Source organism: Coenobita brevimanus, chromosome 50 (assembly GCF_032717465.1).
Source record: "Coenobita brevimanus isolate Jiangsu-jjx chromosome 50, ASM3271746v2, whole genome shotgun sequence".
NCBI classification, from domain to species: Eukaryota; Metazoa; Arthropoda; class Malacostraca; order Decapoda; family Coenobitidae; genus Coenobita; species Coenobita brevimanus.
Genome location: NC_137003.1, coordinates 12708641 through 12734411, shown reverse-complemented (window position 1 = coordinate 12734411; position 25771 = coordinate 12708641). Strand labels below are relative to the sequence as shown.

The 25771-nt window shown below is 42.0% G+C and overlaps 1 protein-coding gene across 1 annotated transcript in view; it reads right to left on the bottom strand.

Moving 5' to 3' along the window:
- Positions 1-2745: 2745 nt before the first annotated feature.
- Positions 2746-25771, bottom strand: part of LOC145399863 (alpha-1-inhibitor 3-like) — a 69146-nt gene continuing 46120 nt past the window's right edge. The window contains exons 16-27 of the mRNA XM_080272443.1: positions 18077-18305; positions 17578-17819; positions 8971-9053; positions 8696-8817; positions 8190-8340; positions 7827-7960; positions 6946-7050; positions 6521-6794; positions 5391-5542; positions 4939-5151; positions 4244-4645; positions 2746-2926 (exon numbers count right to left, since the gene is read on the bottom strand). Of these exons, the coding sequence (XP_080128569.1) occupies positions 2891-2926; positions 4244-4645; positions 4939-5151; positions 5391-5542; positions 6521-6794; positions 6946-7050; positions 7827-7960; positions 8190-8340; positions 8696-8817; positions 8971-9053; positions 17578-17819; positions 18077-18305 (2143 nt within the window). The 3' untranslated portion in view covers positions 2746-2890. The remainder of the gene's footprint in view (positions 2927-4243; positions 4646-4938; positions 5152-5390; positions 5543-6520; positions 6795-6945; positions 7051-7826; positions 7961-8189; positions 8341-8695; positions 8818-8970; positions 9054-17577; positions 17820-18076; positions 18306-25771) is intronic.

The following is a 25771-nucleotide window of genomic DNA, read 5'->3' as shown; positions in this document are numbered from 1 at the left end:
GGCAGCAATAACACTTTGCCACCAAGGACGTCCACAGAGGAAAACTATATGGTCAGGAGGCCACAACACTGTTTCTTTCTTTCTTTCTTTTTTTTTCTATTCGTCATACTGGAGTTTATCACATTATAATTTAGAAAAATATATACCTCTGCCTATGACTCCCTGAGTTATTGGCAGCAACTAAACATTTCAGTGACTCAGAATGTAGTAACTTTAAAAATCACGCTCATTTCTCGCCCAGTCTGGCAACTATCACGGCGTTCAAACTCCTGAACTGGCTTTCGCCAAGACTGACGGACCAGATTTTTCATAATAAGAATGACTGAGGTTCAAGAATGTCTGACGACTTAACGTCGCCACTGGGTCTCTTGACCTCATGGTTTTTATAGTACGATCCTAAGTGTTGATGGAGAAGTGATTAGATTGTAAAAACATTTGGTGTAAAGGAAGAATGGTTGATCTCGCCCTGACTTAACCCTCTGGCACATTACTCTCGAAATCGTATAATCCGACCCAACTTGAGCCACAACCCGTCCACCAAGTATGGTAAAAATCGGATCAGAGCCATTCCAGTTGACCTTGCCCTGTGATGCTGACCTTTTACCTTTTCTCAGAATCGATTTCCTTTATCCTTGCCTGACCTGCCAACTCGTGCCTTGCAACTGGTCTAGGGAGTGAACTTTTTACCTTGCTGGGCCATCTTGATGTTTGACCGACTCCTCTCAGAAATTTGGCTCTTTGTCCTTGTTCGACCCTTTCCATTTTGTTTAATTAAAATTACCTATAATTGCTTCAGCTAACTTTCATCTATGACCTTGACCTTTGATCTCTTGGTCTTAAAATGGAATTACTTTACCCCTGACTGGTTCCAAACCCTTCCACAACGTTTGGTCTCAGCTGAATCGAACCTGAGTTATTGAGGTAAATATTTGACCTTGTCCTGCGACCTTTACCTAAGATCGAATGTTTTCAAAATCGAATCACTTCATCCTTGCTTGACGCTCAACACTTCCACCAAGTCTGGTACAAATTGGATAAAAATTGAGTTGGCCTGGACCTTTGCCCTATTGATCTCATAATAAAGTTCCTTATCTGTCGCTGACCTTCAATCCTTCCACCAAGCCTGACCCAAGTCGAATGAAAACAAGACGTACTGGGCGGAAATTTTAACTTTTCCACGTGGCCTTGGCCTCTGATTCTAAAATTAATTCTCTTCATACTTGCCTTGCTATGAACCCTGACACAAGGATTGGTCTTACTCAAATGTGAAAACTGCTTAAGCTGACCATGCCTTGTTATCTTGACTTTCGACCTGTTGTTCTAGAAAATAACAGATCAGACCCTTCCCTGTCTCTCTACCCCTGAGTTGACCTTCAACCCTGCCAAGTTTGGTCCAAATCAAATAAATTTAGTTATGTTACACACACACACACACACACACACACACACATACACACACACACACACACACACACACACACACACACACACACACACACACACACGGGTTAAACTTTGTTATTGCTGTGTGGCCTTGTCCTTTGTCTGTCCTCAAAAATTCCTTTGTTATCCCCCTTACTGTCAACCCTTCCACCAAGTTTCGTCTAAATTACAAGAAAACTTCTGACCTTCCCACGTTACATTGGCCATTGACCTGCTGTTCGAAAAAAAAAAAAAAAAAAGTAGATAAACCCCTTTCCTTACTATCAGTCCCTCCATAAAATTTGGTTCAAATCAGATTAAAATCGAGTTTTTTTTTTTTTTCATAAAAACAGATACAGAAAGTCATAAACACGCCGAGCACAACATTACACCCTTTGCATTACGCGTGCATGGGCGTAGACAAGAAATAAAATCAATAAATCACTGAATAGAGGAATAAAAAGAACATAACAGTACCTATCCTGCAGTTTCAAAGTATCCCCGCTTTGATTCCACTTATCAAGGTCCTGTTAACCATTGCAAGCGCTAAACCCATAATACAGTTTCTGTAGCCTACTAAGAATCTATGGATCTAGCGATAAAAGTTTATTACAGGATAAATATAACAACACAATTTACCGTATATGATAGTATAACACCGGTAGTTGGTATGTGCTTTAAATACAGGATACGTATACAAATATAAAATACCTTATTTATTTAGTGTTAAAATGTTTATTGTGACTTACTAACGAGAACAACATAAAAATATAAATTCACATTATGACTTACATTCGGTGATAGAGAGAGAGAGAGAGAGAGAGAGAGAGAGAGAGAGAGAGAGAGAGAGAGAACAGCGACTCAGAGAAAGAACAACGACTCAGCGACTTAGTGAGAGAACAGCAACTCTGAAAAGCAATCGTTTTTATTCCATTCAGAATAACTAAAATTGCTAGAATGCTCATGTTCGTCAGCCATAACTTTAATCGTATCATTTTTTTTTTTTTTACAATAAGCAACTACATGACACTACTGTAAACTCAAACACGTACGATAACAGAGCTTCCTCCTCATCCACACAGGTGCTCTAAGGGCAGAGGGTAAGGAAATACAATAAGGTAAGAGATGACAGACTGACCAGATGTGTGGAGAAATGGGAGGAAAAGAGAAAGAGGAGGAGGGAAGGAAAAGAAGTGGAGGTGAGGAGAAAAGGGGAAGAGAAGAGAAGAGTATGGGAAGAGAATAGGGAAAGTGAAGATAAGAGGATAGAAAGAGAATAAGGAAGGGGAAAAACAGAATGGGAAGAGCCAGAAGGGGGGAAGAAGGAAGGTTGGGATCTGAGAAAGCTTCAAAAAAGTAAAGAAGGATCTTCAGTGTGGTATGTTGGCCATGTGATGCTGGGTAAGGCGACCCCAGTCCGGCCAAAATACTGACCCTGTCTGTCTGTCTTGGTGTTCCTCTGGTTTCATTAACGGCACTCCTCAGGCGGTGGCAGCGTGTACCTCTGTGGGCGGAGGTTAATTTAAAGATAGATACACATCTCTATGTTATTATGATCGATTTCTTAGAAATGAGAATACGATTAATAAACATGCATTTTAAGATTTTTTTTTTTTACATTTTCATAATCTCTTCCCATGCAAAGCAGCACTGTAATCTGAATGGTATGTAGCCTACGGCATCCCTCATTATATAATTTACCTGTATACGTTCGTTTGCTTTTATTATCTCATTTTAACACCCCCCTTTCTCCCCAAACTCCAGTTTTGTTTCAATGATTCCAAACCATGCCTCAATTTCATACATCAGTCTGTTACAATCCATAGCAGCCCTGCACTCAAAGTTAAAGTCACCTGTCTTTTTCGAAGTGGTTACCAACGCATCCGCTTACTTGTCTTCTCATAGCACCTACCCTACCTTCCCTACTAACTCTCCCTCGCCTGCCTGTTGACACTTCTGTTATTACTCTCGTCCTTCTTATATGTTTATCTTTTCTCTGTATACAGTTTTAACACCTGAAGGGACAAAAACGCACATGTGCATGTTTTAAAACTTGGAAAATTAGGACACTAACGACCACAATGCCTCTATACAATCTTACAAAACAACCTCAGTTTGCTTGAAGTTTTTCATGTGCATTTTAGCCTTCTAACCCTGCGCAATCCATTGACCTCGAAAACTAATGACAATTAGGGTTAAGTCACGTTTCCCTCAAGATACTGAACACGTACATTTGATTTTTTCTCGTATCTTTACAGGGGTGGAAAAGATATTTGTACTTAGGTCCTGAGGTTGACTCAGTCCTAAAACATGTCTCCGTTACACCTGCGATATAGCTTGCTCCTTATATGCTCGTTCATTATCGAACTGTTTATTTTCTTTTTAGCAAAGTAACCCAATCATATAACGAAGGATGCCTGTAACTATATAATGTTGTAATGACTAAAATGAAACTTTAATTAATCACTAGTCTGACCGAAATTCGATTTTAGGCCCTCGTGCTTCATAGGCACGCACGCTACCACTGAGTCAAAGAGAGGATCCCCGCTTTTCCCTTCAGAAATGTGGGCTTATAGACCCCATTACAAAGTGATTTACAAAGTTGTTCTTAGTTTTGTGGACCCAGGTTCATCTAGACGTGGAACCAGTAGGCTGAAGGATGAAACTACTTACTTCTGCATCCCAACATCCTCCTGTTGGTGAATGGGAAGGGAGATGAGGGATGTTTGTATAAATAGTAGGCATAGCATGCCATTTATATCAATCCCGTTATGTATAGGTGTCCCTTTCTGGCATATAAGATAAGAAGGCAGGGACTAACCTTGGAGATTAAGAACTCTGGCTGGTAGTAGTCATACACCACCACAGTCCCTGGCTTGACATCCTCCACGTCCACCTCTCTTATGACACGGAAGTTGACGCAGGTATCGGTGGCAGAGAGCTCGTCAATGTAAAAATTGATTTTGCTGCCGTCCACCTCAAAGCGCTTGATGTTGAGGTTGTACCTGAGTAACTGCTTGAGATCCTGCTTCTCAGGGATGTAGCCAGAGATGAGGTCCACCTCGATGACGGCCATGTTGGACTTGCTGTCGGGGAGGCGGTAGGAGGCGCAAGCGGTGATGCGCTTGGTGAGGCATCGGTTGTCTGGCACAGTGATGGTGTCGACTTTCAAGACAAAAGCGTCACTTGGCTCAGGGTCAGGAATGTTGTACCGCTGCACAGCCTGGTGACAAGGTTAAAATTAATGCCTATCGACAGCTCAGTGATGGTGTTAATGAAACAGTCAAAGGAATTGCTTGTCTCAGTGTCAGACATATTGCAGTGCTGTGCAGCCTTATGTTTGAGTGGGTGAACGAGTGTGTACAAAAGCAAAGAATGATTAATCGACTGGTTAACGTAATATTAACGAGAAAACACTATATATATTTTATGGTCTGTTTTAAGAAAAAAATACATCTCCACAGTGATCGGGGTCAATATTAAGTTGCATTATGGTACCTCAAATTCTTGACTAACCTGAAGAATGGCGCAGCCTTGGCCGGCTACAGTGAGGTTTAGTGAGGTGGGCATGTAAGGAAGAGGCTCCAGCTGCTGCAGCAGTTTGTTGTTGTCTGTGACAGTGAAAGCAAACGAGTAGTTCCCGCCCGTCACAGTCGCCTGCACGTTGAGTGGTCCCTGATCCAAATGGCTCTCATAGAGGGCCATAGCTTGCAGAGCTACCACTGTGTCCTGTTAAAAGAAATCAGACTGTAGTGTTGTTGATGCTCTGTAGCTTCATTCTCAACACACACACACAAGTGTATGCACAAATATTGTTGAGATGTAACTCTGGTGTCTTTCCTTTCTCGAGTTTCTTTCGTTGCTAGCATACTTCTAACCCTGATTCAAAGAAGAAATAATAGATTTAGTTCCTGTTTAAGCAGAATGGAAAACAACGTTTCCTGAAGATAATAAACTGTGTGTCTGACCTGGGTGGAGTAAAAGCCTCCCTGGCCGTTCCTCTGTGCGGTGATCCACTTGACCACCTTCAGGGCTTGCTGTCTCATGTTCTCGGGGTCGTGGGTCATCATAGCCAGGATGCCGTACCCGGCCGTCTCCACGGCGGCTGCCCGGCTGTTGCCTGGGATCAGCAAAGGAAACTTGTTCAACTGTCATTGTTTTTATGCCAGAAAACCCTGAATGACAAACCAGATCGTTTCTTGTAGCCCAGAGCACCATTTACTATACTGAGTGAAAACTGTAATATTATAACCAAATGGACGCCTGATAATTTAGTAGTATAAGACACTGCAGGTGGATGTGGCTCATAGGGGTATGCATCCGTTAACTACACGTGCTGTTAGATGCTTCAGTAGGTTGGTAACTGGTGGTTTTGTCATTAGTTACCATCAGTGTATATTTATTCCATTGCCATGTAATCTTTCCCAGCAGACCATCGACTGTTTTTTCCTAATAGCTTTTTATGAGCCTTATAAAGGTTGAACAGGCACAATACGTTCCAGGTGCCGGGTATGGGAATAAATTTCATAAGCAGTGGGTTTGGTATGCAAAAAGTTTCAGGGATCGAATATGAGTTTACATCCTGTGATGTAGGTGAACATAGATAAGGCAAAAAGTTTCAGGGATCGAGTATGAGTTTACATCCTGTGATACAGGTGAACATAGATAAGGCAAAAAGTTTCAGGGATCGAGTATGAGTTTACATCCTGTGATACAGGTGAACATAGATAAGGCAAAAAGTTTCAGGGATCGAGTATGAGTTTACATCCTGTGATACAGGTGAACATAGATAAGGGATAATCTACTCAAAACTCATATAAGTATTTCAGCTAAATTTATGTTCTCCTTTATGGCACACTCAGTTTCAACAACTCAGTATTTGCTGTTATTTACAGGACAGAACAAGGCTGATTTATAATCTGCGGTATTATTAACCAGAATATTTGCAGCTATGGCAAGTACATTTACGTTAGCTGAGGTCATACTTTTATAACTGATAACTGAAGATATCTTGTAAGAGATGAAGGGTAAAGACGACCACGTACTGTTCTGGTCTAGGTAACTAACAAAGCATTCACTGACTGTCTGTGAATATTACCTGATCCTGGAGGCAGTTCCCAGTGTGTTGAGTTGGGGGCAACGATGGCCAGGTCCATCAGCTGCTGCACGGCTGCAGCGGCCTCTGGTAGTTTGGCCAGGGCCAGGGCGTAGGCCTTGAGGGCCAGTGTATAGGGGTGGCGGGAGGTATAAGCGGCCAGACACTGGGCGGCCAAATTAACCGGGCGACTGATTGGGTCCTCACCAGCCTCCAGCAGCGCTGCCATTACGTATGCCGTCAGGGGCGCCGGATTCAAGCTTGAACTCACTCCACCCTGTGGGGGTACTTCATTACTGACAGCTACATGCATTCCATCATCGTTTGAATTTGTGTATGTTCCTCTACCCTGTCGGAAGACATACATTATTACTGATGCATTATGTTGTAAGCAATACTTTATAAGTGAACCAGATGCACACACTTGCCTGCAGGGCCTTGTTGAGTAGTTTGCCCACAGATATGAAGCAGCCATCCGTCCCCTGTTTCTGCAGAAGCCAGACTCTTGTCTCCTTCTGGCGCTCTTCATCAACCTGCAGGCATTTGTAAACACATTAATAGCATTATAATTATTGCTCAGGTAATGCCATTTAGGGATGAGTGAGGCTGGTCACTCTCATCTTAACTGTCAGGACCACCTTGCCTAGCCTGGGCTTCTACGCTCCTCATGGGACAACACATTATATGATAATGAATGAATGAATAATTCTTTTGTACATCGAAAGCCGAGTTCTCGTAACAATTTTATATAATAAACAAACAGCCTGAATTATAACTTCAATGAATATGCTGCCAAGATTAGTACAGTGTTCTTTCTTTTACAGTTGTGGCAGTAATCATCCCTCTGTACTTTGTTACTGAGTCATTAAACTAAGCAGTGGGTGATATTTATCCTAAACAACAAAATGCCTCTAAGATATGGCCATGTTATTAAGATTTAGTTCATGAAGGAATAGCCAAGCCCCTAATTGCTGTGCATAATTTGTTAAACCCATGGTAGAGAGTAAGATGATGCTGTACTTAGTCTCACTACCCCGCTTTTAAATGCACACCAACTTGGCATGCAGGTTAATTACATCCGACACTGACAGCTGTTCCATAAATGACAGATCAGAATTGGGGGTTTGCCTTACTGTAGTCCTGATTATAAAAGTAGCCTCAACACCACCGTACATACGCCTGGAAATCTATCTAGGCTAACACTAAACACTTATGTTCTGCCATGGGAAATCGCGGCTATCAGTGACTTAACGATATATTCCTCAGTATATAAAAGCAGCCTCAACACCATCTTATCCTCTGCACCCACCTGAATGTAGCGCTGTGCCTGGGCAAAGGACTTTATCACAAAGGCAGTCAGCCATGTGGAGCCAGAATCATCAGCATTTCCAAAGGCACTGTATGAGCCATCATATCTTCGGTACAGCAGTTCACGTTGGTACCCTGTCAAGAACAAAGGATGAGCAGTTGATATAATAGAATTATTCACATGCACATACACGCATGCCTGCACAAGCATTTATAAATACAAATCTCCTACTGAGCACTGGTTGGTAGAAATACAAGCCATGCCCTGTAGAACTTCCATTTCATATCAATATAGTGGACCAGGACCCCGGAATTACAGTTATTTACGTGTAAAGCCATAAATACACATAGATGAAGACTTTACCTGTTTTCATGAACCTGATGAGCTTGTCGCGGGCCTCCGGGGTGGTTTGGTTGGTGTTGTCAAGGTAACGCAGGACGTAGATGTTGGGGGCAAAGTTTACCATGTTCTGCTCACCACACCCATATGGCATTCTCATCAGGTGACCCAGGTTCTGTAACACACCCTCTGTTCTTTTATATGTTTATTATTCTTATTACTATAAGTTACCCTTTTACAAAGCAGCTTTTTTTTTTTTTTTCACCTCACCTTACTTTGCTTATAAAGGAACAAAATGTCACGAATAAAAGTTCACAGACAGTTCCTGCCAGCTTTATGTTCATATTTCTCATTCCTGTTACTTTTGTTAAGTGTTTCAAATTGCTATCATATCAAAGTATTTTATGCAACACATTCTAGAGTCAGAACCAGCATGATAGTTTCAGCAAACATGACAAAAATTATTGAAAATGAGTAAGTACTGGAACTAAATTAAAATGGGTAATATGATGCAATTACTGGTAGCAAACCTCCAGAGAGAGAGAAAGGAGGTCCCCCACAGCTGTGACCCATCCCCGCGCCGATCCCTCCACCAGGTTTATCGGCAGGGTCAGATCCCACGACTCAAGGGTGTCCTCGCCCGTTTGCAAGTCTGTGTGTAGTAATAACATGCAGTTCTCATAGGTAATTTGAATGCTCTCACATTCCTGCAAAACTAGGGGACCCACCCAGTTTTCCAGTAATTTTTCATGGTGATATTTCAGTGACCAACATCTCCAGTTGATTAAGATGTTGATAACCTTACCTTCAGCGCAGATGTACTTTGTCCAGGTGTTCTCTCTAAGGAAGCCCTCGGCCTCTACCTTGATTGGCTTGATCAGAGCATCTCTGATGGATGAAAGACAGGCGAGACATTTTATTCATAAAAGCACCTGGTGGAGGGCGTGTTGTGCTGAAGAAGAGGGCATAAGTTGATGCCAATAAAATACATAAAGATTGTTGATCTGCTGCTGATTGGAGACCAGTTTATAGGGTTCACCTTCTCAGGTCGGAAAAAAATAATGTGTGGGGGGGTTATTTAGTTCCAAATACCCTAAAACTAGTGGGCACGAATCGTAAAACCTTTGCTATCAGTACAGAGGCAAATATAAGGTATTTTCATCTGCCCTTCCCACCTGAGCCGGGCGCCCTACAAATGAGCGGCGGAACAGTAATGAGAGTAGTATAAAAGAGCGACAAAATATACTATTAAAAGAGCGGACGACCTGACTGCCTCATTATCCCCCCCACCTCCCTACCTGTCACCAATCCAGCCAAACTTACAAAGCCAAAACAAACTCCGAAGCAAACAAAGCCAGTCTAACTCGTCTGTTACTTCCATACAACCTGTCATTGTGTCTGGTGATTCCACACAGTAAAGTCGTGCCAACATGGAGTTCACCGTTACAGAAACTAACAAGGGAAAAAAGTGTATAATTTATGAAGGCTACAAGTTTAGAGTCGACACAACATTAAGTGATGGAAGTTTTTCGTGGCGGTGTACAATTGGGAAGTGTAAAGCACGAGTGAAAACAGACTGTGAAATAGATAGCATTGTCCCAGGGCAGTTGCAACACAATCATGAAAAAGATGAGAGAAAACTTGAACGACAGCAATTACGTACAACAGTGAAAAGAAAAGCAAGTGATGACATGACAGCAAGGCCGGCAAAAATAATTAGGACAGAACTTTGTAAAGTTACGGAAAACAATCTGCAATCTGGTGATCTGAAATGTCTGGCACAATCAATATACCGTGAAAGAAGAAAACAATATCCTGTTTTGCCTAAAAATCGTGAGGAAGTGTATCAAGCTCTCGAGTCCATGAATACCACCACCAGCAAAGGCGAAGAGTTTGTGTTGGAAAATAACCCAGACACGGGCATTGTTATCCTATCATGTACAACAAATCTGGAATTTCTGGTAACTTCTGCAGAGGAGATTTTTATTGACGGGACCTTTAAGAGTTGTCCAAAATTTTTTTATCAACTGTACTCTATCCATGGCTTATGTAATGGCCATTATATTCCTTTAGTATATGCTCTTTTACCAGGTAAATCGGAGGAGATTTACCGAACCATGTGGAAATGTTTGCATGATATTTGTGTATCAAAAACTCTGCAACTGCAAGCCTCTGTTATACACGTGGATTTTGAATTCCCCATGCTCACTGTCCTGAAAGAAACATTTCCGGATGCAATCATCAAATGCTGTAGATTCCATTTAGGGCAGGCATGGTGGAGGAAAATCCAAAACCTTGACCTAAGTAAAGAATACAAAGACAAGAATAGTGACATAGGACAGTGGCTAAAACTATCATATGGTTTCCATTTCATTGATCCTGCAGATATTGAAGAATGTTTTGTTGAGGAACTGATGTCATGCGCACCACAGAATGAAAAATGTACTAATTATGCAGACTATCTAGTTGATAACTATGTCACGCCTCATTCAAAATTTGCACCAGTGCTTTGGGCTGAAGTCCCTTCTAACGACAAACGCACAAACAATGCGGCTGAATCCTTTCATGCACATTTCAACGCACAATTTTACAAAGCTCACCCATCCATCTTCATCTTCATGGATGTAATTAAAAGGCTCCAAGCAACAACGTACTTGAAAATCAGAAGTACCGGCATGCCAGCTGTACCAAAGAAAGTGGATAAAGAGAAGTGTGAATATGCCATAACTCAGTTCACCAAGTACAAGTCGGGGGATATTAACCGACGTCAGTACTTACAATCTATGGGTTGCAAGTTCATGGCAAAAACGGATTTGTAAATATGTATATATGTTAATAAGACGCAGAATTATCTTAAGCTTCATTTTAACTGTCACATTCATTTTAACTGACATTAATTTTAACTGGCCAATATGACGAAGATATGATCTGTACACATTTAACCAATATGACACTGATCGTAGTAAGCCACTCTAAAACAGAAAATATTTTTCCTGCTCAAAAGCCTACTTCCACCTCCCCGTGGTGAGCAGGGGGCAACAGGTATTAACATCTGGCTAACGGAAGAGGTAATTAAGACGCTCAATTGATGTAAAATATGGCCGCTCTTTTAATAGTAAATCTGTCGCTCTTTCGAGAAAATTTTGTCGCTCTTTTAACATATAGATTCGCTCTTTTGTAAAACTCCGCCTGAGCCACAGGGGTACCTGAACTAACTGTTGCCGCCGTGGCTGATTCTTTTCTTCAATTATCCTCGTTTTGTATAAAACAGATAGTTGTTTTGTTACGCGAAGTTTCCAGTTATGCAATGGAATCATTACACATGCAATGTGACCATTCATTAAACAGTCAAATAATAGCGCAGTGGAACTGCGGATAATGTAAATGTCCTGACATGACGACGTCACTCTCTTAGCTGTGTGACTCGCGTGTCTGCTATATTATCCACTGTAATCTGCTGTATACGCATCTGTAACCACTTATAACTGTCTCCACAGCTATAATATTATTTTATACATGTAGTTTGAAAAATGTGTCATGTCGATGACAGTTGAAGTCTTATCTCTTCACTGTAGAAATTCGGGAGAGGTAGAAAATTTTCATCAATTTTTTGTCAAGAAGGATTGGTCTTATTTTATTTGGCGAGATGGTGGTTCTGGAAACAGCTGTTTGTTTTTAGGCTGATGTAATAATGGAGTTCTCTAAAGAAAAGTTCATATTTTCTTCAATGTTTACTGTGATTAAAAAGTGCGTTTCAAAATAGCAGCTAAGAATGGACAATTCAGGTGTATACAATAGCAAGTAGTTGCACCTGAGGTTAAGATAAGCACCCCCTTCCAAACTATGCTTTTTGTTATGAACAGTGAAGTTTTGGAAGAATTTAAAATATGTGTTATGGGTCAGACTGTAATCTTCATTCATTCATGCTAATCCTTTCTACTTTCTCATCCTAGTGAGCTGTCCACTGTAGGGTAACATCGCCTCACTGCGCAGGATAGTCCTGCATGGACGATTCCAGGCCAGACAGACCGGAATTACCGTACTACTACCCTAGGTACCTGAAACTCTATATTACAGCCAGCTCAGAAGGCATTCTGCACGACTGTCACACACCTGTTTTATGGACTCAAGGTAATTCATTCCCTACTGCTTGGTCAAAGTAATGTAGACTTGAAACTGACTAAAGATAACACGGTCAGATAACTCAAGGCATCTCCTCTACTATCCTTACTATAGCCAACTGTAACTTTATACGAACACACATAATACATAAAATGTACTGTATACATTTATATGTCATAAGATGCCTTGTGAATATTTAGTGAGCATGTGTATAAAATAGCAAAAAAGAGAAAACATTTAACAAGTTATAATGAATTTCTCTTCTGTTGTTACCGTTTGCTCGAAATCTAGTCACCAGATTTACTGCTGTTACGGATTTCTTTTGTCCTATTGTTAGGGAAATTCATATCTGGTTATTTCATCTTGAGCAATAGAGCAGTATGTGGCGCATTGCATAACAGATTTGTTTTGACTAGCTGAGGATGGATCGGGGACCACCTTAATTTACGTCCTGATTAGCTGCTCAGAAAATATTTGAACAGCCTGCAATGCAAACTAAATACTGTACTTACAGAAATCGTACAGCATATACTAAAGGTGCACCGTCTCTGCCCTTACCGAAACCATCAGGTTCCTAATCCTTTGAATTAGGCCATGTGTTGTATTGATATATTCTCCTTACTTCCAGGCAGTTTTAGTCAGCTTGAGGGAGACCCGTTGGTGAGGGTGCATCATATCCCCCCGTTTTTTGAAAACATGATGGCAAGCACCTGTCCCTAATATAAATTTGTGACACTTTCAACAACAAATATGAATGCCAAGTTTCACTGGTTTTGAGTGGGTTCTAGAGGGTCCACCGAGCTCACGAAATTTTGTCAAAAATATATATATTTTTTTTTTACTCTTTACACATTAAAGACACGAAAAATTAGGTATTCAGGAAAGTGTAGACATGTTTAATTGGCTTTGAATACACATGAAAGGACTCTATGGTAACTTATGAATCAATCAAAGAAAATATAAAATAATGTTTAGTGTTTACAGCTCTCTAAATAATTTTGATAATACAGAATCAAATATTGATAATCCAGGGAAAGCACAAACAGGAATTTAAAGTATTTTTAAGCACAGTTTAACACAAAATGCCTTAATAATCAGATTTAGCTCAGTAATGTGTGTTACAATTGTCAAAATAAGTCCACATAGTATTACTTAGTAAACAGGCAGTTATTAATCTAAAGAAAGAAAATAAACAATTCAACATCTTAACAATTACGTTGGGTGATAACATACAGGTATTTTCACCACACTGTACAGCATACAAATTCAAAAGTGTCATCAGTGATACATGTGTATTTGGAACATTTCTTTAGATTTGGAGTCTGCTTTCTATCAGCCTCAACGACTTGTAGGGCATTCTGATAATGTTCATTTCTGGGTGAACAAAGATAGTCTGTGCTTAGCTTGACATCACATTCGGCACTATCATTTACAACATTAAGACATTCTAAGTTGAGAAGTGACTCCTTGTAGGATGGATGTTCTGCCCAGTTTTCAACATCATCTGACAGAAAGGAAGTATTGAGCTGTAACAGATGAAATGTGTACCAGGAGTCTTTTTTTTTTTTTTTTTTCTTTTAATGTATCCAACTCTGGGCTTAGGCTTCACAGCCTGCTCCCAAGGCCCAGCAGCCCTACATATCATACGCCTCTACATGTCATCATTCGGCGCTAACACTCACCGTCCATAATGAATACATGCTACTGCTGTCTCGTACAGGACTGGTGTATTGGTATTAGCGAGGATATTTTTACGACAAGTCGGCAGGTCTTCTGGTCGATCAGGAAAGTCTGTTTTTATGAAATTCAAATCCTTAAACTGTTCCTTCCCCCAACGGGGATTTGAACTTGGGTCCGGTAGGACTGCAGGCCGCCTCTCTACCGATTGAGCCACCGCCTCCCCCAACCAACCAAATCTGCTAATGTTGTTTCTGATGATATATAAGTGGGAAATCTTGGTTTTCCAATGCCTGATCCAAACCTGTCTGGTCTGGGTAACTCTACATCTGGCTTCACAGCCAGTAAGTTGCTGGTAAGGGCTCTCTTGGCTTCCAGGATGCCTTTTCACTGAACAGTGCCTATGGTATCATCTCAGCGGTAACGTACCTTAAATGTCGCTTGAATGCCTTGATAGCACTGTTCGCAGTCTCAGAGGACACAGATTTATATCGCAGCAAATCTTTATAGAAGTTTAAGTCATTCAGTGGGGCATATAAAGGTGCAGCACATGTCATCCACCAGGTGGAGTATAGCAAAGTAACAAAATTCACAAACTCTCTTAGTTTTTGGACTTGATGTTTGGTAGTAATTGTTCCACCTGGTAACTTTCCAATCTGAAGTTCAGATAAGCATATCTTAATTGAATAAAGTAACTTAGACATCCATCGTGCTTTGTGCAGAGCACCAGGTTGCTTTAATGTGAATTTCCTTCCATCTTGATATACATTCAGAAAAACAAGACAGAGTTCTATAAATTCCAGATAATCATCTCTTCTGATAAGGTTTCCACCAGCAATTTCAAGAACTTTTGTACGTAAGACCTTATCAGTTCTTGTGCTTCATCAGAATATGGTGTCAAATCTATCTTGGATAAATTCTGTGGTTCACTGTGTAGCAGAAGGGAGAAGTTCTTTTTAAATCTTGAAAACAGTGAAACTTCAGGTGATTTAGACACTTCAGTCTTCATATCAGTGAAAACATGATCAAGCACAACTTCTCCAGCGTGTTGTTTGCAAACAGACCATACCAAGGCACGGCCCAATTTTTCTTGAATCATAATGCATGCAGCTGAGACATGCCTTGTGTTTGAGGCCGTGGTATCAAATGACATACGAAGTATTGACAACTGCAACTGCACGGTTCAACTGTTCCAGAAGATTTGTGGTGAGTTCACTTATTATGACCCCAGATCTACGATCAGTACCTGGTTTGTAAGAAGGTACTCCAAGAAGCTTTACCTCAAGTATATTCCCTACAGCAACAGTGACATGTTCCTCAGAAACACTGGGACTAGATACTGAAGCTGCACGTTTTGAGTCCCAGTGTAATGTAGTGAGCTTTAGAGGTATCCAGTTCTCCCTATTACGTGTGGAGATCATCTCTGCAACTTGTCCTCGGGACCTGTCAGCAGTGGCGTAAGATAATGCAACATTTTCCGTATTACCACCTGCTTCTTCAATTATGCATCAGGTAAATGCTGCCTGCTGGGAAGGGGTCATTTTCATTCTAGTTGCAAATGACACCAAGTTAGGGCGCTTTAAGATATCATGGGGGTATAAAAACTAATGTCCTGTCTTTTTTGTGCGTTTATGTGACAGGTTGAACAAGCTGAACAGATTCATCATCTTCATCAGAATCGTCACTAATTATGTCACAACTGACAGTCTGAGATGTAGAGGCCTTTTCCTCTTCACACTTGCGTTTTCTTCCACTTTCTGGTGAGATTCGGGCTTCCTTACGTTTTTCCTTTGCCATTAGGACTGTATCAAGGCCACCAAATGTGGCTTTGCAATCAGTTTTCATTGACTTGAGAAATTCAAGATCTTCTTTGTTTTTTATTAAGTCTCAACATTTGTCGGCCAGATAACAAATGTTTCACCTATTTTTTTCTGCATATTTTCAATTTTTTCTAGGGAAGCTGGGTGTTCTCTTCGATCTCTTGGAATTGCTCTTATCTTTGCATATTCATCTAGTAGGGCAATGATCTTTTCTATTGCTTTCCTGAATGTTATCATTGGAATATTTGCTTTCTTATAAAAATTTTCCAATTGTTCCATGACATGTTTTGCTGCCTCCCACTTGGTGTGATGAACTGGAGAACCTTCTTCAGTGTGCCATATTAAACATCTTAGAATTGCATGTTAGAAGTCATGAGCCAGTTAAAATGGCATCATCTCTAGTAATGGCATTTCCAAGTCCATACACAATTTTTGATTTTCTTGTAGCCGCTGGCTACAGGTTTAAAGAAGAGCTATTATCCATCTGTATTTTGTATTGGCCATTTAATATGTCACCAGCTAATCAGTGAAGAAGGCAAATGATCCAAAGGCCAACGTAAACTAAAGAGTTTCAGGCAACTGATAGGTGAGCCCTCTCAGTCTGGAAAGGTCATCGATAGTAACTAACACTAGTTCAAACCCTATGAACTCAGAAGTTTTTGCTCACAATGGAGAAATAAAGGCCTGTGGTGCTCCTTGCAGAGCTTTTATAATTGATGTATGAAACTGAGCACTATTACTGCACTGCTTGAGAGTTGTCCAATATGAAAAAAATATTGTTTTTTTTTTAGGCATTTCACTATCACCGTATGTTTATAATACTATGCCTTGGAGGACCCTCTAAATCTTCTTCAATCTGTCTCATACTTTACACATATTGATTAAGTTCATAATGAAACATTTTTAAACTGGGAAAAAGGTAGCTTTCCCACACTGGGGAAACTGATGCACCCTACTGTTGGTGTGAAGGGAACATCGAATGCAATCTACCCCTCCTTCACAGTTTTCTAAACTGAATAAAATCATCTCGGGTCGTGAAGCACTTGCTGCTATGGAGGACTCTCGGGCTTTGCCCTCTAATCTCAAGTTTACACTTACACGGGCTCTGTTTCAATGATCTTGCATTTGCAACAGAATGGCTGAATGTATGGGAACTCTGTTTACTCAGCCGACTGCACAGCATAACTCCGGTGCCAACAGTGCCAAACTATATTGTTATATTCATTTATAAAATGTCATGATTGTGTGTTGAAGATTACCAGTTTTCAGAGATTCCTGTTTCCCCCGCCTGCCTGGAGTTTTTTCGATTACACACGACTGCCTCAATAACTATGCATTAGTTTGTAATGGTTTTTGCACCATTGCAAGCAGAATTGTATGTCAATGCCTAATATAGAGATCTGAGGAAAGCATGATTTTGTGTCATAATTAACTTTAAATGAGAGCAGTTTTTCAACTGCACCTCTTGCTGCTCAAAATCGACGAATAGCTGCCTCGACTCCAGACAACCCCCAATCCACGTGCTCCACGTAATTTAAATCCAATAAGCACAATTATTAACACCCATTTAAAAAAATTCATTTCACATGAAATTGAAACAGGCCCATCTGTGACCTACAGTAATGGAAACCATCCTGTCAAGTTTCATTGCAATCCTTTTCCAGTTTCGGCTGTGCTATACACACAGGCAGACACTTGCAAGGATTATGTTATATTTGATTATTAAAACATCGGAACTAAACCAGTTAACACACTAACTCATTAATTTTCTCAACATAAATAACTTTAAATACCTCCTTGCTGGTGCAGTGTCCCCGTCCCCACATCCCTGCTGATTCTGCTGATCCACAACAGCTGTCACAGAGATGTTGACGTCAGTGATCACCGTGGGTCTGATCTTGACTGTGAGCACTGTCTTGTCCTGCGGCGGCACACAGGTGCTCCTCTTGCCTCGCTGCTTTCCTGCTCCTGGCCCCACCGTCCCGGCCTCGTCCAGGATCTCGTACTCAGAACTTTCCTCCAGAGTCAGACTTACCTGTGGAATTATGGATCTTAATGGAAGATAAAAGACAAGGATTAGTTTGTTCAAGGAAAAATGGTTTTATTATCTTAGTCAAGGCAAACCTGGTTATATTAGTCAAATGTGATGATCGTAGTCAGGGCAACTAAGTAAGCTAATGCTAATGGTCAGACACTGGACTGGGGGTGGTTGTCTAGGCAGCAAAAGAGTATAATGATCATATAGTGATAAATTCATATTCCGAATTAGTTATGACATTTTTTTTAACTAACCGGCAGTGGCTGGTCGAGATAGTTGAAGACTGACATCTTGACAGGCAAGACTTCCCCGCGCTTGATGGTGGGTGGGAGGGTGAGATCAACAAAGAAGGGCGTGAAGGTAGTGATGGTTTCCCTGGTGGAGAGACCAACGCCCTTCTGTGGGTGGACGCACACGGCCTTGCCCACCCACTGTGTGATAGTGTCGGGCACTGTCACTGGCTGCTCACTCACTCCAGATGCTCTGAAACCATCCATCATTATCATCATCATCAAAACAACCGTTGTCTTTTTCTTAACCTTTTCTGACATGTATATCAGGCACGAGGGAGTCAAACAGGAAAAGGAAAAGTACAAAAGTATAACAATCTACAGCAAAGTGACCCGAGGTCAGAACACCTCGCCCGCGCTGACTGAATTGGGGTCAGAGTCACTTAGGGTGAAAGGAAATTATGTTAAAAGAAGTTTTATGATTTGAAAAATAGCACTATTACCAAAAGAAATGGCAGTTTCTGGGATATGAATCTTTAAAATTTGATCGACCTTGAGTTTGTCCATGCAAGGTTATTCAAGGTCAGATGGCCCCAAAAGAATCTCCATATATGACTTCCTATTAGTAGTTAATAGTAACCATGTTCCTATCTCTCACTGTCTATCTAGTTTAAGCATAAAAATATGCGGCCTTGACTTTGACCTCTCAAGGTCACCCAAGGTTAAATGTAACGATGCCAATAGAATTCCCATGTAAGACTTCCTGATAGTAATTAAGAGTAACCATGTGTCTATTTCTCACTGTTTGTCTCCTCTGGCACTTTGAAAAATTTGCTCCATATATTTATCATTGGGTCCCAGATCTGGATCCCCCATCCCCTTCCACCCTTACCCCTGGTGGATTTCCACGAAAACTAATCACTTCCTCAGTTCTACATACACGACACCTTTACAGAGTTTGAAGATGATCCATTCATTGGTTCAACAGTTAATTGATGCAGAGACTCATAAATGAATAAATAAATACCAACGATCGTATATGCCCCTTCTGCAATCAGATGTGGATGGAGTGAATAACACAGCGATTAGGATAAATGGGCCACACAACCATTCACTCATGCAACTTGGAAATATACTCTAGGCAAAAAATTACTGCTTTCACTGATCCACCTGGTGAACAAGCCTATATCTTCTCTATCCTTAATGACCTAAAGCAGCTTGTACAGCACCCTACCCGTATCCCAGAACGGCTCGGAGAGAGCTCCAACATACTTGACCTCTTCCTTACAACTAATCCTTCTGCTTACACTGTTATTCATTTCTCTCCGTTGGGCTCCTCCGATCACAACCTTAACCTGTCCTATTACTCCGGTACGGCCTGTGGACCCTCCAGGGAAACGTTGTCTGTGGCATTTTGGAGCCGCGGATTGGGAGGCCCTCAGGCAGTACTTCTTTGATTTTCCCTGGAATGATTATTGCTTCCATGGCCTCGAGCCATCTGAATGTGCCTTGCGCATTATGGAGGTTATTCTTCAGGCATGGAAGCATTCATTCATTTCTCATATCCTTTGACTAACGCAAGAAAGCCTTGGTTTAATCACACTTGTTCTAATACTGTCCGCAACAAGGAGAGGGCCTATAAAAGGTACCGGAGCCAACCCACCCCTGAAACACATCATCTTTACATTTCTGCCCGTAATCGTGCTAAGTCTGTTCTTCGCTCCGCTAAAAATAATTTCATCCGTACTAAATGCTCTCAACTCTCCAACTCGAATTCTTCCCGCTCCTTCTGGCACCTTGCCAAAAACCTTTCTAACAACTTTACCTCATCGTCCTTCCCTCCTCTTTTCTACTCTGATGGTTCTGTAGCTATTTCTTCTACTGATAAAGTAGATCTCTTCGCACAGACTTTCTCCTCCCATTCCACCTTAGACGATTCCGGTGCTGTTCCTCCATCACTTCCCCCCTCTGACTTCCTAATGACTGACATTAAAATTTCTTCAGCTGATGTGTTTTCTGCTATCACTGGCCTCAGTACTAACAAGGCATATGGGTCTGATGGGGTCCTTTCTGTTGTTCTCAAGAACTGTGCTTCTGTGCTTACACCCTGCCTAGGCAAACTCTTTCGCCTTTGTCAACTTGTACCTTTCCTTCTTGCTGGAAGTTTGCTCTCATTCAGTCAGTCCCAAAGAAGGGTGATCACTCCCAACCCTCCAACTATCGTCCAATTGCTTTAACGTCCTGTATTTCAAGTTTTTGAGTCAATTCTCAATAGAAAAATTTTAAGGGATCTTTCCTATCACGACCTTCTTTCCGATCGTCAGTACGGGTTCCGTCAGGGACGCTCAACTGGCGATCTTCTCACCTATCTTTCAGACTCCTGGTTATCCTCCTTTCGGAACTTTGGCGAAAGCTTTGCCATTGCACTTGACATCTCAAAGGCTTTCGATCGAGTCTGGCATAAATCTTTAATTTCCAAACTGCACTCTTACGGTTTCTATCCTTCTATCTGTGCCTTCATCGCTAGCTTCCTTTCTGGTCGTTCTATAGCTGCTGTTGTAGACGGCCATCGTTCTTCTCCTAGACCTATCAACACTGTTGTTCCTCAGGGCTCTGTCCTATCAACAACTCTCTTCCTTTTATTCATGAATGACCTTCTAAGCTGTACATCTTATCCTATCCACTCATACACTGATGACTCCACCCTTCACCTTTCCATTCGGTTCCCACAACGCCCACCTCAGCAGTTACTTCAACAAACAAGGGATGAGGCTATGGCACACCTAATGTCTGACTTGGCTCGTATCTCTGACTGGGGTAAAATAATCTGGTTGTTTTTAACGCATCTAAGACTCAGTTCTTACACCTATCAACTCGGCAAAATCTTCCACAGGTATACCCACTAATGTTTAATAATATTCAGCTTAATCCTGCATCATCCTTGAACATGCTTGGGGTTTCATTTACTCGGGACTTATCTTGGAAAGATCATATTACATCTCTTGTAAAATCTGCTTCCAAGAGATTGGGTGTGCTAAGCCGACTCCGTTCTTTTTTTACCCCTGCACAATTGTTGACTCTATACAGGGGTTTTATCCGCCCTTGTGTGGAGTACAACTCTCATGTGTGGGGAGGCTCCCCACATACAGCTCTTCTCAATAGGTTGGAGTCAAAGGCTTTTCGTCTCATTTACTCTCCTCCTCTTACTGACTCCCTTCAACCTCTGTCTCTTCACCACACTGTTGCATCTTTATCTCTTTTCTATCGCTACTTTAATGGTCACTGGTCCTCTGAACTGTCTACATGAATTCCTCCACCTCTACGACGGGCGCATAGCACCCGTTTAGCAGCAAACTCTCATCCCTTTTCTGTCCAACTCTCTAATGCAAGAGTTAACCGTTACTCACAGTCTTTCATTTATGCAACAGGTCAACTCTGGAACTGTCTCCATCTGTCTGTATTTCCTGCTGCCTATGATCTCCAGTCTTTCAAACGCAGTGTGTCCAGGCATCTCGAAATGATCGGATCTTGAATTTGGCTCTCTATTGTATTTTGTTTTTCTCTTGGAGGGAATTGTTATTGCGGGCTCATGGCCTTTGGTTCCTTCTTCCTCGCATAAAAAAAAAATATACAAGGAATCATTTCCTTGCAATAACTGTGATTTTGTTTCTTAGATGCAGAAGTATCTTACAGCATGTTTCTCCATCTGTGTTTCACCAGCAAGGTACTTAACCGGTGTAAAACTTTTGTAACGTCGGTAAAGCACCGTATTAGGTCCATGAAATTCCTGCTTCACACCCATACTAGTGAGGCCCTATATTAACACTTCCTACATCATGTGGAGTGAGATTGACTCCAACATATTTTTTAAATGATGCCATTCAGCCACTTATTGTTTTAGAGATCTGGCGAACCATGACTTAGCATGTCTTTGGTCGGTGTATAAGCACAGAAAATACGAGTGGAAAGACTCCTATAGTTCAGGAGTTAGGAGGGCGCAAACATCACTGAGAGTCGTTCGGTATCCCACCTAGCATTCCATGTAACTAAATTTTTTCCAGATTCTATATATTATTGACCATGTCACTGAATATTGAGATGTTCTACAGTCAGAGGGGGAGAATCTCAGAAGATCCTCTAATTTCTGATGCTGATATGACACCTGCAGTGATGTAACTGATGTTAAAATTATTCAGGCGTTTTCTGATTATAAAGGGTGGCTGAGATTGTGGCAGATAGAAGGGTGCAAGGAATAAATGTGTTGGGAGAGTTGAATGATTCTTTGATCACGAAGGAGGAAGTGGAGAAGGCAGTAAAGGAGATGAAAACAGGGAAAGCTGCAGGTATGGATGGGTGTGCTGTGAAATGCCTGAAAGGTGGTGGAGTGACCATTGTTGACTGGTTAGTAAGATTGTTGAATGTGTGCTTTGTGAAAGGTATGGTGCCAATTGACTGGGCAAGTGCTTGTGTGGTCCCGTTGTATAAAGGCAAGGGTGATAAGTATGAATGTACTAGCTTTAGGGGTATAAGTCTGTTGAGTGTTGTAGGTAAGGTTTATGGTAGAGTGTTAATTATGAGAGTAAGAGAGGGTACAGAGGGAGTGATTGGTGAAGAGCAGTGTGGCTTTAGGAGAGGGAGGGGATGCGTGGATCAGGTGTTTGCTGTGAGACAAGTGTGTGAAAAGTATTTAGCGAAAGGCAAGGATGTGTTTTGGGCATTCATGGATTTAGAGAAAGCATATGATAGAATTGATAGGGAGGCTTTGTGGACTGTTTTAAGATTGTATGGACTTGATGGTAGGTTACTAAAAGGGGTGAAAAGTTTTTATGTAAATAGTAGAGCGTGTGTAAGAGTGGGAAATGCTGTGAGTGACTGGTTTCCTGTGAGAGTGGGGCTGCGACAGGGATGTGTGATGTCGCCTTGGTTGTTTAATATTTACATGGATGGTGTTGTAAGGGAGGTGATGGAAGAGTTTTAGGTGGAGGTCTGAGTCTGGTGAATGTTGATGGTGGAGAGTGGAATCTGAAGCAGCTGCTGTTTGCAGATGATACTGCACTGGTGGGTGATTCAGAGGAGAGATTGAGGCCGTTGGTAGAGGAGTTTGGAAGGGTGTGTGAAAGGAGGAAATTGAAAGTAAATGAGAATAAGAGTAAAGTGATGAAGTGTACGAGGTTGGTAGATGGTAGGGGGATGAATATAGCTTTGAATGGCGAGTTGCTTGAGGAGGTAGAGTGTTTTAAATATCTAGGGTCACATGTTGCTGATGATGGAAGAATAGATGCAGAAGTGAAGTTTAGAATAAATGAAGTAGGAAAGGTGCTGGGAGGAATTAAAAAAGTGTTTAGATGTCGTTCGCTTAGAATGGATGTAAAGAGAAGGTTGTATGAGGGTGTTGTGGTACCGACTGCGTTATATGGGGCTGAAACATGGAATATGGGTGTAGCAGAGAGGAAAAGTTTGAATGTAATGGAGATGAGGTGTCTGAGGAGTATGTGTAAAGTGACGTGCATGGATCGAGTGCGAAATGATGAAGTGCGAAGGAGAACTGGAGTTGTTTGGAAGATGGCTGGTAGAGTTGAGCAGAGGGTGTTGCGATGGTTTGGGCATATGGAGAGAATGGATAATGAGCGATTGGTGAAAAAGATAACTAGATCTGATGTGAGAGGTGTAAGGCTGAGAGGAAGACCACGAATAGGATGGATGGACAGTGTGAAGAGAGTACTGGATGCGAGAGGGATGTCTGTTGAGCAAGGAAGAGTGGCTGTGCATGACAGAAATAAATGGAGAGAAATTGTGAATGAATAAGTGATGACGCAGCCTTGAGGGGATATTCTCCCGCATTTGGACTGATCAGCTAGTCAGGTCAGGTGCGGGTAAGGGGATGGGTCTGTTATGATGTGGCAGGGGTAAACCAGCTCTGATGTCGGGCCCTGCTGCGGATGTCGCTGATTGCATTGCGCAGTTGACCCTTGTGCGGTGTGGTGCGGTGAGGATCTGTCCTTTCTCCCCTTGGGGCTAAGATGCGAATGAATGTGTTTGAATGGATGAGTAAATGGGGAGTGTGTCGTCCTGTCTCGGCTACCTCCCTTTCCTTGGGGGAAGCAGCCTAGGTATATGGAATAGAAATACGTCAGTCATGCTTATGTTTATGCTTTCTCGTTTTGTACATCATTCAGTGGTTTCCTGAATATAATTGTCAATCTTGTTTGTATTCTGAACATACAGTAGATTCAGCCAAATTTTTCATTTCATTTTATTTTCATGATACTGTTTTTTTTTTTTTCCCCTATGGTATTATAACTGATAATACATTTATTGCATTATGTTACGGGCATGCTGAATGATTAAGTATGATGTAACCTAAATATATATGTCACATTATTCATTACAAATGCAAACTTTAAAAAACTGTGAAGAAAATCATAAAAATTTTACATTCATTAAACACACACACACACACACACACACACACACACACACACATAATAAATAAATAAAACACAAAAGGGACACATGGTAGATTGGTTACACGTGCCGTGTTCTTGGCAACATATGTACAAAAATTAACATTTGCAACTTTGTTCATATGGTAGAACATCTAAAATTAAGTTGGAGTCTTTTAACCCGCCCCGTCCCGACGACGTATGGGTACGTCACCACGATTTGCATTTGCCAGTCCCGGCGACGTACCAGTACGTCGTGCAATTGCAATGTGCATAATTTCGACAATTTTCAAATTTCGTGCTTGATTTGCGGTACGTACCCTCGCCTGACCTTCCTCTACCTGCCACCAGGCGGGGACACTCGGCGACCCCGCGCGACCTGCGCTAGCCCGCCACTCGTCCACTCACCTGGTAGCCACAGTCCTGCTCAGACATGGCTAAGAGAGGTCTCTCAGAGAGCGAAATTCAAGTCGCCCTGGACACCTTTACCGGCGACAGTGATTCCCCACTGGATGACGAGGAGATGGACAAAGATTATGTGCAGCCAGAGGAGGAAGAAACCACCAGCAGTGACGAGGAAGTTCCGTCACCAAGGAAGCGGCAGTACGTGACTTACCGTGCTGCTAGAGAGGGGCAGGAGGCAAAGAAGGCACGTGGTATGTCATATCCCTATCCCCAGCGTGCCTTGGAAGCCGAATTCGAGGTCGAGGACGAGGACGAGGACGGAGACGTGGGACGTGCTGCCACGTGGTATGGGCGGGAGGTGATTACGCATCGTGGCCCAGAGCGCACACCACGTCGTCTAAGCAGGTATGGGCCTAGCATTCTGTTTGGGGCGGTAGGAAGTGAAGTGGAGGGAGTGGGGAGTGAAATGGACATTCCTGGGATTAGGGAAAGTGAGAGTGAGGTGGGTGAGTCATTGCTCTCCCTACGCAGTGTGAGGCGGCAGAGTGGATCACGTGGGCCAGTGCGGGTGCGTTCCTTATCACGTGGGGTTGTGAGGGAGGGGGAAGGTGGGGAGGAACCACTCCAAAGCACGTCTTATGCTCCCCAATATCCCCTAACACGTGGTCGAGCAAGGTTGCATGAGAGAGCACGTGGTGTGGTAATGGAGGGGAAGGTGGGGAGGAACCACTCCCCAGCACGTCTTCTGCTCCCCAATATCAAACTATTTCATCCCCACAGCCCCTAATGTTCCTCAAGGCCGTAAGGGTAAGGGAAAGGGAAAGGGTAAAGGCAGAGGGAAGAGGAGTGACAGTGGGGAAGCCCTCCGTAC